General features: G+C 39.6%; 1 protein-coding gene across 14 annotated transcripts in view; it reads left to right on the top strand.

The window, feature by feature from the left end:
- Positions 1-14,437, top strand: part of LOC114251688 (Ca[2+]-channel protein alpha[[1]] subunit D) — a 97,609-nt gene that overhangs the window by 73,356 nt on the left and 9,816 nt on the right. For 13 of the 14 annotated variants that reach the window (XR_016325619.1, XM_089739339.1, XM_089739342.1 and 10 more), the window contains 10 exons: positions 365-590; positions 1,104-1,202; positions 2,720-2,752; positions 6,770-6,955; positions 7,046-7,148; positions 7,236-7,396; positions 8,746-8,843; positions 9,639-9,727; positions 12,557-12,697; positions 13,310-13,475. Coding sequence is in view for 13 of the 14 variants with exons in the window: in XM_089739339.1 (XP_089595465.1) it covers positions 365-590; positions 1,104-1,202; positions 2,720-2,752; positions 6,770-6,955; positions 7,046-7,148; positions 7,236-7,396; positions 8,746-8,843; positions 9,639-9,727; positions 12,557-12,697; positions 13,310-13,475 (1,302 nt within the window). In the remaining variant the exon portion in view is untranslated. The remainder of the gene's footprint in view (positions 1-364; positions 591-1,103; positions 1,203-2,719; positions 2,753-6,769; positions 6,956-7,045; positions 7,149-7,235; positions 7,397-8,745; positions 8,844-9,638; positions 9,728-12,556; positions 12,698-13,309; positions 13,476-14,437) is intronic. The other variant, XM_089739344.1, reaches the window with a different exon arrangement.

Raw genomic sequence — 14,437 nt, 5'->3', positions numbered from 1 at the left:
TTCTGCTTTCTTATTCTGATAAACATGTGTTGTTCAAAAAAAACTTTCTGTCAACGTGCGAATTGATCGTGAATACGTCTTAAGTGCGTGATTCTCTAAAATATTGTATCTAGGACATTTGGGTACCGGCGTAGCTGCATCACTTCGTTTTATCCTTTAAGACTTCAACGAAATAAGACCGTTTTCAATATTTAATAGTAAAAGCGTGGTTCTATGTTGTGTGATCTCTACTAACCACTCTGTACCAGATACCGATGGACCTATCCGTCTAAATTACTAAAGTGTCACTGTTAACATGACTCATGAAGCTTCAACTTAACTCAAATTTCAAGTATAAATATTTTTTTCTGCTCAAAATTAACAGGTACATTCCCAAACACCGCATTCAATACAAAGTGTGGTGGTTCGTCACCTCACAGCCATTTGAATATGCGATCTTCGTCCTCATCATGATCAACACCATCACGCTGGCCATGAAGTACCACAACCAGTCCATCGAATATAGCAAGGCTTTGGACATGCTCAATATGTTGTTCACGGCCGTTTTTGCCTTGGAGTTCATATTCAAACTAGCTGCGTTTAGATTTAAGGTAATCATATTTAGTCATAAGCGTAGATATACTATCTAACAAAACAATAATGACCTATTCTATATCATTGTCATATTTTTGTGGCTCCTCTGCCTGTATGATGTCGGCTTAGAATAGCATTACCCATTTATTTGCCGTGGTCGACTTTCAAAAGACGACTAAGGGATTTGCCTGAGAAAAAGGCGGTAGTTCTTTTTGACGTTCAACAAGTATGTACTATCATTTATGTTGAATATTTTTTTTTTGATTTGATTTGATTTGATTTGAAAGGATAGTAGACACTCTGAGCTTTATATGATAATACTGCGATTTTCATCCGGCTTCTCTAATGGTTGGGAATAGTGTGGGTCTAAACCGGTGAGTACCACAATCCAACCTATTTTTAATAATGCGGTGTATACCAGAAGAATAGGACAGACGTTATGCAATTCCATTGAGATTCCGTTCCCACGTCTCAACTATGTGATCACTTAAAATTTAATAATTATGTTAATTTTTTTTATATATATCTAGAACTACTTCGGGGACGCTTGGAACACTTTTGACTTCATTATAGTACTCGGAAGCATCATCGACATAGTCGTTTCGCAAGTAAACGAATTGAAGAATCAGGTAAAATGTGTAACAGTTTAGTTAATGACAATAATGAAACACTGTGTAGTTACATCATAAAACACTGATGGCTGTATTAAATGAAAATGTGAAATAAATTATCTTCCTTCCTTTGACTCACTACATAAGTTTTATTTATTCAATGATTAAATAAAGGCATATTTTAGAATACCTTTGAATCTAAAGTCTGTAAAAAAATGTATACCGAGTTGGGTAGCTGATGCCAAATTTACTTTTCGTTCAATTAGTTCTGTGAAAAATACTTCACTTTATTCCATTTTTTTATCATTTACATTTATATGGTCTAGTTACAAGCTAGACCATGCTTTAATAGTATTTAATTTTGTAGTTGGCCGTCAATACAAAAGATAACTCGCGTGACAATAACTCCGAAGGTTATTCTAACACTTATTTATGTCATATTTAGTTGAGATTAATTGATTAGCTGTTCAGTCGTCGTGGCCTATAGGATAAGACGTCCGGTGCATTAGTTGTTGCGATGCACCGGTGTTCGAATCCCGCAGGCGGGTACCAATTTTTCGAATGAAATACGTACATAACAAATGTTCACGATTGACTTCCACGGTGAAGGAATAACATCGTGTAATAAAAATCAAACCCGCAAAATTATAATTTGCGCAATCACTGGTGGTAGGACCTATTGTGAGTCCGCACGGGTAGGTACCACCGCCCTGCCTATTTCTGCCGTGAAGCAGTAATGCGTTTCGGTTTGAAGGGTGGGGTAGCCGTTGTAACTATATTGAGACCTTAGAACTTATATCTCAAGGTGGGTGGCGCATTTACGTTGTAGTTGTCTATGGGCTCCAGTAACCACTTAACACCAGGTGGGCTGTGAGCTCATTCACCCATCTAAGCAATAAAAAAAAAAAAAAAAAAAAAAAATCACCGTCGAGACTCTTATACCGATAATATTATCTTTTAACTACACGACACTACATTATTGAAGTTATACTTTAGGCGCGTTATGAAAAATTGATGAGAGTGAAATTTTACGATGCGCGCGCACCGTGACACAAAATTAACAGAATGAAGTTGCCCACTAAATCGCTCATTACAATACGACCGACGTAACTTGGCGAGTCTGAATATAGCCGCAGGTGAACTTTCCGAACCGTACCGAGAATTACCGAATTTATACGATGTGAAGAAAAGGGATGTCCAATATGCGTGTTTGAGGATGTTGTTTAATCGATTTTTTTTCAAATTGATTAAAATTTTTATAAAAAAAAAAGAAATAAATTTAATAAAAATAAAGTATAACTTCTTACGCGCGTACATAAGTACACACACCCTTTTTGTTTTAGATACCAGGAAGGAAGTTTTCAGTATCAACCCATTTTAACGGTTAATTTTGGTATTCATAATTTCATTTTAATACAGCGCTTAGTTACTGTCCCGGGCATGGACATAGATGTTGTAATAACAGCACACAAGCTAAAGCCGTTCACTTTGTATAAATTGTTAAAGTACAGAACTGAAGATGATATCCGTTTCAGGGAAGTGGCATGCCCAGAATACATGTTGTAAAGGTGAGTAACACGCTTCCACGCGAATAACATACAACACTCTGTATATTACTTGAACATTCGAAAAAAACTTACAAAATTGCTTAGATGGGTGGACGAGCTCACAGCCCACCTGGTGTTAAGCGGTTACTGAAGCCCATAGACATCTACAATGTAAAATGCGCCACCCACCTTGAGATATAAGTTCTAAGGTCTCAAGTATAGTTACAACGGCTGGCCCACCCTTCAAACCGAAACGCGTTACTGCTTCACAGCAGAAAAAGGCAAGGTGGTGATACCTACCCATGCGGACTCACAAGAGGTCCTACCACCAGTAATAAAAGTAAAAGTAAAGTATGATAGAATGGACTGCTTTGCTGTAGTGAGCAAAAAAAATTTATTAGGAACAAGAAATTTATAGAGAAGATCACTCGCCCAATCAACCTTTTATGGATTCACTTGATCAATCACTGTTTATCGATTATTATCAAATGATCTTTGCAGTCTTGGTAATTTCATTTATTGCATCTTTAATAATCATACATACACATGCACGCGAGGTGTACGGAAGTAATTCAATAGTAAAGTGCTTAATATTGAAATTGTTCGATCAGAAACGACGGGTTAATATTTATGGACACATTGGAATTGTTGTTGCGTCCATATTTCGAATATTTTTCACAATCAAAGAAACTGGTTTCAGAACGTGAATGCTAACAGATCGCTCCGATCACTCCGATCGCTCAGATCTCTGAACAAATCGTTCGAGTTCGCAACTAAATTTATCAGAATGATATTTCAAACTTTGAATATTATATTAACGTATGGCATTTACGAGGTCGCTTTTGTCACAGTAGAGAACACACAAAATACACACAAATGAAACTACACAATATTCAGAAAATGCACTAACCAGATCTAACTTTTTAAAAGCTATAGATGTTGTCTGATAAATTCAATGAACTTGAAAGCTTTTGATGTTGAAGAAGGGACAGTAACGCGAGATATGCAAGACAACAATTCACTTACGAAATCTTAAACGTGATAATGTTGTGAGACGCTCTTGGTCTTAATATTATTTTTAGAGAGAAAAAGAGAGAGAAAGAGGGAGATAGAAAGAAATATGGCACATTTGCAAGTTCGTCGCATCCATTTGTCAGATCCACCATTTTACTGGAAGACTACTGGTCATTCCTGTTTTTTATGAGTGAAGTAGGGGTCTAAATAGCTCTATAATCATCCTCCCGGTGAAATAGAAGATAATCAGAAACTGAATCACACTAACGTCAATTTCAAAAAATCTTTCACGAGCCCAGGATCTGCATAGCGTGGATTCCATTATGATATATCCTTCGTCATACGAAGTGTTACCTCAGCAGTAGACATTATCTTGTCTGTGACTCTGGTATTGATAGTGTCAATGAGTGCTTGTACCTCCAAACCGTAAGCTAATCCATCGATTAGCTTGCCTGCCTGTGAACATAAGAAATTTAGTTGTCAAACTTCAAATAATGGGTCCGTTTATTTATCGAACTTACCAACAAATGAGCACGCTCTGTGGAAGATCTTTATTCCACAATAGAAGACGTTCATGAAACGTTCATGCCCCTACCTATGTACAGGAACCAATAGAGTATTCTTCTACCCCTTCATCGTCACTGCTCTGTCTTTTTTTTCCTATGCTGATAGCCTTGAGAGGCTATTTCAGCTTCACCCTAACATGTTGGTGAGCTTTCGCAGAATCTACCACCGGATCGGAAACGCGACCCACTGAGAAGATCCGGCGAGAAACTCAGTGGGCTGTGTCTATGGGATGGCAGAATGGTCGCATGCGTAACGTAACGATATTTTACAAACAGATGCCACTCCTGCCTTCTTGCTGAGCCAATGCGTTATAACCCTGATACGAAAGTATACTAACCCAGAAATACAATTTGATTCTGAATCTATATAACTAGTCAGGTCATAAGTATTGTCACACAGTAAAAACTTTTCTTTTAGAATGCTGGCCACAAAAAAGTTTATTGAATTCGAATTTCGAATTGTTCATGAAAATAAAAATGTATACTTTTAGAATTTTCTCATTTTTAAATATGGAGTGGACGCTTAAAGAAGACCGTGTTGCAGTTATTGCGTTGCATCGTTGCAGCTACGCGCCATTTCAAATTTTGAACATACTGAAAAATTTGAACATAACCAAAAGATTCGTTTATCGTACCATCAAACGATACAATGAAGACTCTAGTGTAGATGACAGGTCAAGAAGTGGTCGCCCTCGGTCTGCTAGGACTCCAGCAGTGATAAAAGCTGTGAAGGCGCGAATTCAAAGAAATCCCAAACGTAAGCAGAAACTGTTGGCCCTTCAGATGGGGTTAAGCAGAACCACGGTGAAAAGGGTGTTAAATGAAGACTTAGGGCTTCGGGCATATCGAAGAAAAACAGGACATCGTTTGAATGCTCGTCTAATGGACCTGAGACTGAAGAGATGCCGCGCTTTGTTGAAGCGGTACGCGGGAAAAATATATCGGGAAATTCTTTTTTCGGATGAAAAAATTTTTACCGTAGAAGAGAGCTACAACAAACAAAATGATAAGGTGTACGCACACACGCACACACATGTTTTTCATACCATGTTCAATAACAGGCACTGGGTATTCCAACAAGATTCGGCGCCAGCTCATAGAGCGAAGAGCACACAAGATGGCTGGCGGCGCGTGAAATCGACTTCATCCGGCACGAAGACTGGCCCTCCTCCAGTCCAGATTTGAATCCGTTAGATTACAAGATATGGCAACACTTGGAGGAAAAGGCGTGCTCAAAGCCTCATCCCAATTTAGAGTCACTCAAGACATCCTTGATTAAGGCAGCCGCCGATATTGACATGGACCTCGTTCGTGCTGCGATAGACGACTGGCCGCGCAGATTGAAGACTGTATTCAAAATCACGGAGGTCATTTTGAATAAACTTTAGTGTCATAAGAATCTATGTTTTGTTAAGTTCATTTTGGTATATGAATGGTTACATAATGAATAAACTTGTTTCAATTATTTTACATTAAACATGTGACAGAATTTATGACCTGACTAGGTATTTACATGCGATCTCTCCTCGGATTCTTCGATAAATCTAAAAACGCCAGCTATACGAAGATTTTATTTCTTTCTAAACTCTTCATTTTTGAGATTGGTAAATCCGTCATATAATGCAAATGAAACTTCTGACTGTTTTAAGACAATGTCATTTATATTATGATATCTAGGGGGTCCGATAACCACTTAACAGGCGGTAGACTGTGATTTTGTCTGCCAAAACGAAGCAATGAGAACTCAGAGATATAGTTGGTAACATACACTTCTAATGTCGTACCAAATGATAAAACTGAAATGAGTGATAAATATTTTTTGTGACAATTAAACTAGGAATTTTTATCTATATGGTACATGTATTTATTAATATTTTTGATCATTAAGATGGTAATGTGCTTCGCAATTGTTATGATCAAGAGTCAGTTCATCAATTGATCACATGCGGGATCCGTACTCCCCCGCTTCCTCTTGTCGGGTCCACAGAGTACCAACTGTAACAACGGCTTCATAAAATATTATACCATGCTCAAACGACTAGTATTTATATCTGCTTAAATAAATATGATTTTCTGTACACATTAAACTACTGATGTTTTGTCATAGTATGCGTTCCAAATATCTTTAAAACAAAGAAAAAAAAAAAAAAAAAAACTAGCTGACCCGGCAGACTTCGTAGTGCCTCAATCGATAAATAAAAGACCTAAACTTTTGTATAAAATAAACTTAAAACCAACAAAAGGAATCCGTCCGACAGGGGACACATCAAAGGAAAAACAAAATTGTTATTTTTATTTTATTTCGAGCATTTTCATATTTATTTCAAACCTTTTAAGCCTTCTCTGGACTTTCACAAATCATTCAAGACCTAAATTAGCCAAATCGGTCCAGCCGCTCTCGAGTTTTAGCGAGACTAACGAACAGCAATTCATTTATATATCTTACACGTGTTTCCAGGAGAGCTCAATACCGTCGATAAACTTCTTCCGTTTGTTTCGTGTGATGAGACTCGTGAAGCTGCTGTCCAGGGGCGAAGGCATCAGAACGTTGTTGTGGACCTTCATAAAGTCGTTCCAAGCCCTCCCGTACGTCGCTCTGCTGATACTGATGCTGTTCTTCATTTATGCTGTTGTGGGCATGCAGGTAAATACGCTATCGACTTGGAAAATAACCTACAAATTTGGATGTAGCATCCAGTGCAAAGTACTGTAACATCTCCTTTGAAACTTTCAGGTATTCGGAAAGATAGCAATAGACGACAATACTCCGATCACAAGGAACAATCACTTCCAGACATTCCCGCAGGCTATATTAGTGTTATTCAGATCTGCCACAGGTCCGTGTTTGACTTACTTTATCAGCAAATTCATATTTGCGAAGTTGTCTATGGAACTGGGGATAATTAGATGTTCAATGTCAATAGGTGAAGCATGGCAGGACATCATGATGGGAGTGTCGCCAGACTCTGAGGTCAAGTGCGATAAGAATTACCACGAGGAAGTGGGAGAGGATAGCGAAGGCACCTGTGGAAGTGTTTTAGCATTCCCATATTTTATATCGTTTTATGTGTTATGTTCTTTTCTGGTGAGTGCTTTAGGAATATTATTATTTAGCTTCAGTTTCATATTAAGTAGTTTTGTTCTAAGCTGAAGTGGGCGGATGAACAGTACCCCTTCCTCATTCACTTATAATCTATACTTCTATACTATAATATTATAAAGAGGAAAGATTTGTTTGTTTGTTTGTTTGTATTGAGTAGGCTCCGAAACTACTGAACCGATTTGAAAAATTCTTTCACTGTTTGAAAGCTACACTATTCCCAAATGAAATAGGCCATAATCTTTTTTGAAAAAAATTAGGAATCCTTACTAAAGCTGCAATAATGTAACTCAAGATGTAAAATTTCCTAAAATATTCATTACATCGCGTGCCCTGCGAAAACTATTGATGATAGAATAAAATAATGTACTACGAGGTTGTAGAGCATATTTTTATTTACAAAAAGTGTCGCGACAGCATATGTCTAACTATTATAGTTGTGCCGCAATTATTCTTTTATTTAAAAAAATAAAACAACGTCAAATATCGTTGAAATTTTTGTTAAAGACCCGAACGAAGCCGGAGCGGGCCGCTTGTCTATACTAATATTATAAAGAGTAAAGATTTGTTTGTTTGTTTGTTTCGAATAGGCTCCGAAACTACTGGACCGATTTGAAAAATTCTTTTTCCATTAGAAGCCGACATTGTCCCTGATGAACATAGGCTACTTTTTTTAATTTTTTTTTTTTTTTTTTTGGTTTCATGTGTGTTTTAATGTTTCCGAAGCGAAGCGAGGGCGGATCGCTAGTGTTAAATAATCACGTGAATATGTCATATTCCGGTAAATCCCCCATTCGGGCGTGCGTCCTTATGCTCCCGAACGCATAAATTACTGTAATAAAAATCAACAGTTTTGCCAAACTCTATTTCCGGTCCGAATGGTCTGTTTCTATCTCATGTCCGAAAGTTAATGGTCATATTATTACTTGTATTGTGGATGGAGTCAGGTACAAATTAATTAGAATGTCTATGACATATAAAAGCAGAGTAATAAGGAGAAATTTATTGCAAAATATGTCGCTTCTGACTTTTTTTTTGTTGCCCTTGTAGGCAGACGAGCATACGGTCCACCTGATGGTGAGTGATTACCGTCGCCCATGGACTTCAGCAATGCCAGGGGCAGAGCCAAGTCACTGCCTACCGCAAATTAGTACTACTACATACTGCTGAAATAGTAGCGCTGATTGCTTTCTATATGTGATTAATTTTCATACAGTGGTGATTACTTATTTAAATCACGAGTTGGTTTCTGGCATACGAGAAAAAAAAACAACGAAATTACTGGTAATTTAAAAAAATTAATTCCATACCATTCAAATTAAATAACATTTCAGATTATCAATTTATTCGTTGCGGTCATTATGGATAACTTTGACTATCTAACTAGAGATTGGTCAATATTGGGACCACACCACTTAGATGAATTTATAAGGTATTTTCAAATGCATTCTATTTATTTGGCTTTCGTTATAGAATACAAATTAATTACCTGATCTGGTCATACAACAGAAATAATATTTCTATACCTTACTTATACGATAGCAAATTAACAGCGTATAAGATACGTAACCATTGAGTCTGTAGCGCCGGTATTCAGACCCTCAGACATGTACCGACTTTTCTAAGCAAATTACGTACTTATCATAAGTTCACGAATGTCTCCGACGATGAACAAATAACTAAAATCTTTTAATAAAAACCAAACACACAAAGTTTATAAATTTGTTTAATGATTGGGGTATGATAGTCATACTTTTTTTCTGCTGACAAGCATGGGTTCAAACATTCCGATTTGTAGAGGTGCAGCCGATATATGCATATATTTACATGCATATATTTACTGGTGGTAGGATCTCTTGTGAGTCCGCACAGGTAGGTACCACCACGCTGCCTATTTCTGCCGTGAAGCAGTAATGTGTTTCGGTTTGAAGGGTGGAGCAGCCGTTGTGACTATACTGAGACCTTAGAACTTATATCTCAAGGTGTGTGGCGCATTTACGTTGTAGATGTCGATGGGCTCCAGTAACCACTTAACATCAGGTGGGCTGTGAGCTCGTCCACACATAAGCAATAAAAAAAAAATTATACAATTGCGGATTCGACTTCATTTCCAAATGTCTTCAATAAATAAATTGAAATGGTACCTGTTCCAATCACCAAAGATGCAGCTTACCCTGCTTCACATTTTTACAGTATTTTTCTATAAACAAAATATTATTGTTTTCAGACTTTGGAGCGAATATGACCCTGACGCAAAGGGTAGAATAAAACATTTAGATGTAGTTACTTTACTAAGGAAAATAAGTCCGCCTTTGGGTAAGTGGTGCACTACAACACTACAATCAGTTTATATAAATACTAGCGGCCCGCTCCGGCTCCGCTCGGGTCTTTAACAAAAATTTCAACGATATTTGACGTTGTTTTATTTTTTTAAATAAAAGAACACTTATTGCGGCATAACTATAATAGTTAGACATATACTGTCGCGGCCCTTTTTGTAGATAATAATATTTTTTGCAAAGTCTTAGTACATTATTTTATTCTATTATATCATCAATACTTTTCGCAGGACACGCGATGTAAAGAATATTTTAGGTATTTTTTTTACACCTTGGGTTACATTATTGGAGTTTAATAAGGATGCCTAATTTTTTTCAAAAAAGATTATAGCCTATGTCACTCGGGAATAGTGTAGCTTCCAAACAGTGAAAGAATTTTTCAAATCGGTTCAGTAGTTTCGGAGCTTGTTCAATACAAACAAACGAACAAATCCTACTTCTTTATAATATTAGTATAGATAATGCAATAAGCATTATATTTACGGACTCTCTCATTTCTCTAACGTTAATTGGTTACCAGAACCGATAGATAATTCAAATTAATAGGACGGCCCAACTTCTCACATCAGATAGAAATCCGTATGATATATCTGCTAGCCTATCCTACAAGACCTTCCGTGCTCACTTTCAGAACCTGGTCCCTCGTTTGTTGGGGGTGGCCGGCGCGTTAAGCCGGCTTCTGCCCAACGTCGGGGGGCCTGACCAGGTGACGCGCCGTCTCTATACGGGGGTGGTGCGATCAATGGTCCTATACGGGGCGCCCGTGTGGGGCCAGTCCGTGGCCGTGGGGGTGGCGAAGCTGCTGCAACGGCCGCAACGCACCATCGCGATCAGGGTCATCCGTGGTTATCGCACCATCTCCTTTGAGGCGGCGTGTGTACTGGCTGGGACGCCGCCTTGGGTTCTGGAAGCGGAGGCGCTCGCCGCTGACTATAAGTGGCGGGCTGACCTTCGTGCGCGGGGCGTGGCGCGTCCCAGCCCCAGTGTGGTCAGAGCGCGGAGGGCCCAATCTCGGCGGTCCGTGCTGGAGTCATGGTCCCGACGGCTGGCTGATCCTTCGGCTGGTCGTAGGACCGTCGAGGCGATTCGCCCGGTCCTTGTGGATTGGGTGAATCGTGACAGAGGACGCCTCACTTTCCGGCTCACGCAGGTGCTCACTGGGCATGGTTGTTTTGGTGAGTTCCTGCACCGGATCACAGCCGAGCCGACGGCAGAGTGCCACAATTGTGGTTGAGACTTGGACACGGCAGAGCATACGCTCGTTGCCTGCCCCGCATGGGAGGGGTGGCGCCGTGTCCTCGTCGCAAAAATAGGAACCGACTTGTCGTTGCCGAGTGTTGTGGCATCGATGCTCGGTGACGACGAGTCGTGGAAGGCGATGCTCGACTTCTGCGAGTGCACCATCTCGCAGAAGGAGGCGGCGGGGCGCGTGAGAGACGCACAGGCCCGCCGCCGTCGAGCGGGTGCCAGGGAGGCATACTCGCCCAAGACCTGGCCCTCTAAGTGTTACGGGTCCCCCTCACATGTCGGTCTGGGGACCAGCGAGGGGGGCCTAAGAAGACGACGTGCAAGCTGCTCTGCACGCGTTTTACGCAAGAGTAAGGGTGATGGAAGGCCGGCTATCCTCGACCCACGCTGGTTCTGGCCCAGCGGGGTATTCCGTAGGGTAACCCACTCTAACCGGCGCCATCTAGGCGAGCTTCGGACAGTCTGCCGACCGAGAGGGCTGGTGGTCGTGGCGCCGACGACCGCCAGTCCGGCGTCCCGAGGGGGAGGGTGATGGGAGAGATGTGCTCCGCACTAAACGCTTCACTTTCCCCCCTTTGCCTTGTCATGAGTTCTGTCTCATGCGAGGTTTGGACGTTGGTTGTTGAGCGACAGGGGGTTTTAGTCAGTTCGACTCTGACATGCCCCGTCCTCTATCCCCAGTGGAGGGCGGAAGTCCGGCGATTTCCTCCTGACCAAAAAAAAAAAAGCCTGTCCTACAAAAGGAACACACAATTACTTTGGGCCAAAAACGGGTTTGATAGTGCTACTCGCCTGGATGCGTTTTCATCAATTTAAAGCCAAACTGATCGATTATTTAAGTCTGGCCGAAAGGTAAATTCAGGTATTTTAGGGGAACTCTGATGGTTCCTCCCTAATTTCCTTTTATAACCAATCTTGAACTAAATCTGTTTCTGTCTTAAATCAAAAAGTTAACAATAGGTAATTCGTAAATCCTATTTACAAACATAACGCTATGTTGATCGCAAATTACATACAGACTGTAAGACCGGGTCAGTTATTGTATCTCTGGGTTACTTTTATGGGCCATTTTAAGATTTCCTATGTCCAAGCGCCCACGCAGTTGAGCAACCCAAGCTTAAAGCTTAATCATCATTATCATTATCCTGCCCTTCTCCCAGTCATCTGGGGTCGGCGCAACATGTTTTCTCCTTCCATACTCTTCTATCATATACCATTTCTTCGCTCACTCCCCTCTTACCCATATCGTCTTTCACACAATCTATCCATTCCTTCTTAGGTCTACCTCTTCCTCTTCCTCTCTTAAAGCTTAAGCTTCAAGCTTAATGTTGTTACTAAATCAAATTTAGCGTTAAGTCAAATAAAATTAGCGATCACATAACGGTCACTGACCCTAACTATTGTACTATTGGGAATCTTGGTTAAAGACATTTCAATACGGGATGTAGATTTGTCTATACCCCTACAACGGGTAACAATCCTGCATGAACGTCGTTGGATAAACGTTTATTTATCTACGCCAATAAAAGGGGTTTACACAGAAATTATGAATGTCCAGGATTCGGCAAGCTCTGTCCTCACCGCGTTGCCTGCAAACGACTAGTTTCCATGAACATGCCTCTCAATTCGGATGGCACTGTCCTCTTCAACGCTACACTGTTCGCTGTCGTCAGAACTTCATTGAAGATCAAAACGGATGGTAAGACGATGTGAAATTTTTTTTAATGTCTTCAGTAAGGTACGATAACACTACCCTGTTAACTTACTACCGAAGTCCATGACTAGCGTGGGTGCTGTGAACCGCCATCCACTCTGAGACCTCAGTTCATCGTCGCAATTGTTTTGTACAACGATTGCCACATTCTTCAAAGATACGCATGACTGCTTCGCGTTGTTACGTTCAGAATACAACCTACTACTAACTAGTAACTGATTTCTGCGGTGAAGCAGTAATGCATTTCGATTTTAAAGGTGAGACAGCCGTTGTATTGTAAAAACTGAGACCTTAGAACTCATATCTCAAGGTAGGTGGCGACATTTACGTTTTAGATGGGCTCCGGTAACCACTTAACACCAGGTGTGCCATGAGCTCAGATTAGCCGTGAGTACGTCCACTCACCTAAGCAATTAAAAAACATATTAGTAATTTACTCATTAGCAGTTACTAACTAGTAGTAGTAAGTAAGAGTTTTTTACAATTCTAAGCTTCGAAAATTAGGAGCAACAAGCTGTTTAATTTTATTACAAACATAAAATTAAGAATTAAATAAAAGAAGGAGATTGAAGATGAGATAAATTAATATTTACGCAGGTAACATTGACGACTGCAACACAGAATTAAGAGCAGTGATAAAGAAAATCTGGAAACGTACATCACCAAAACTCCTGGACCAAGTAGTTCCTCCACCAGGCGACCCCAACGAGATCACAGTCGGAAAGTTCTACGCCACCTTCCTAATCCAAGACTACTTCAGGAGGTCAGTAAGCTCGATAATTAGTAATACTATATATGCATACGTCCATCAGTGTTAATGATGTCCATTGTGGAAAACTAGATTAGGTTTAAGCAGATATTTGAACATATACAATACGTGACAGCAGTACTGTGTGGACTTCAATCATGTGTAAAAAAAGCTAATGACGATGAATTCCGTCATCCAAATAATTATGTGAAAGCAACTTTTTCATAGAAGCTAAAACTTGCTGTTATAAGTCCGGGGCTTGAAGCTTAAAACTTCCAAAGAATCACATAAAATCGTGTTAAGTTCAAATTATTTTTCACTAAAAATACATTTGCATTGCTGTTTATAGTTGGGTGACGAAACGGGAACTGCTTCCTTGTTGAAAGCTATTAAAAGTTTCCCAATAAAAATTTATAAAATCCGTATGTGTTTGTATGTGTTCAAACGGAATGATAGCGAAAATCCAAATTAAGATAATCTCGGTAAATTATAATCCAAGAGAAGTAATGTAAATAAATTCGGTGTTAGATATTACTTATTATGACGTCCGATGTATTTTGTTTCACCACAAAATCTCCATTTCTTTTCTTAATTTCTATGTTTATGTTTAACACATGCAATTTTTGTTCCATAGGAACCACGCGTAAGTAACGCATCTTGCAGATACGTATGTGATAAGGAACGAATGTACCCTATAATTTAGTTTTACCAGAAAAATCCCTGAATATACCTAATATGATTAATACTGGAGCCATTGTAACCTAAAGATTGCCAAACAGTGTAATTTTAAAACTGCCTGTTGGACCCCGCATGGTTCCATTGTGAATACCCCAAGAAGCAGTGTTGTAATGGCATACACTATTAGCCCAGCTGTGACAATTGATATTAGACGGCTTAAACTGGGCTGACTTAAAAATATATTTTCGAAATTCGTATGCACTGCAGAATGTAGCGTTGTTACTCTTAATGTCAAGATT

The sequence above is a fragment of the Bombyx mandarina genome, chromosome A1 (assembly GCF_030267445.1).
Source record: "Bombyx mandarina strain Sakado chromosome A1, ASM3026744v2".
Taxonomy (NCBI): Eukaryota; Metazoa; Arthropoda; class Insecta; order Lepidoptera; family Bombycidae; genus Bombyx; species Bombyx mandarina.
Note: the sequence above shows the minus strand (reverse complement) of the source record. Positions and strands in the feature narration are given on the sequence as shown.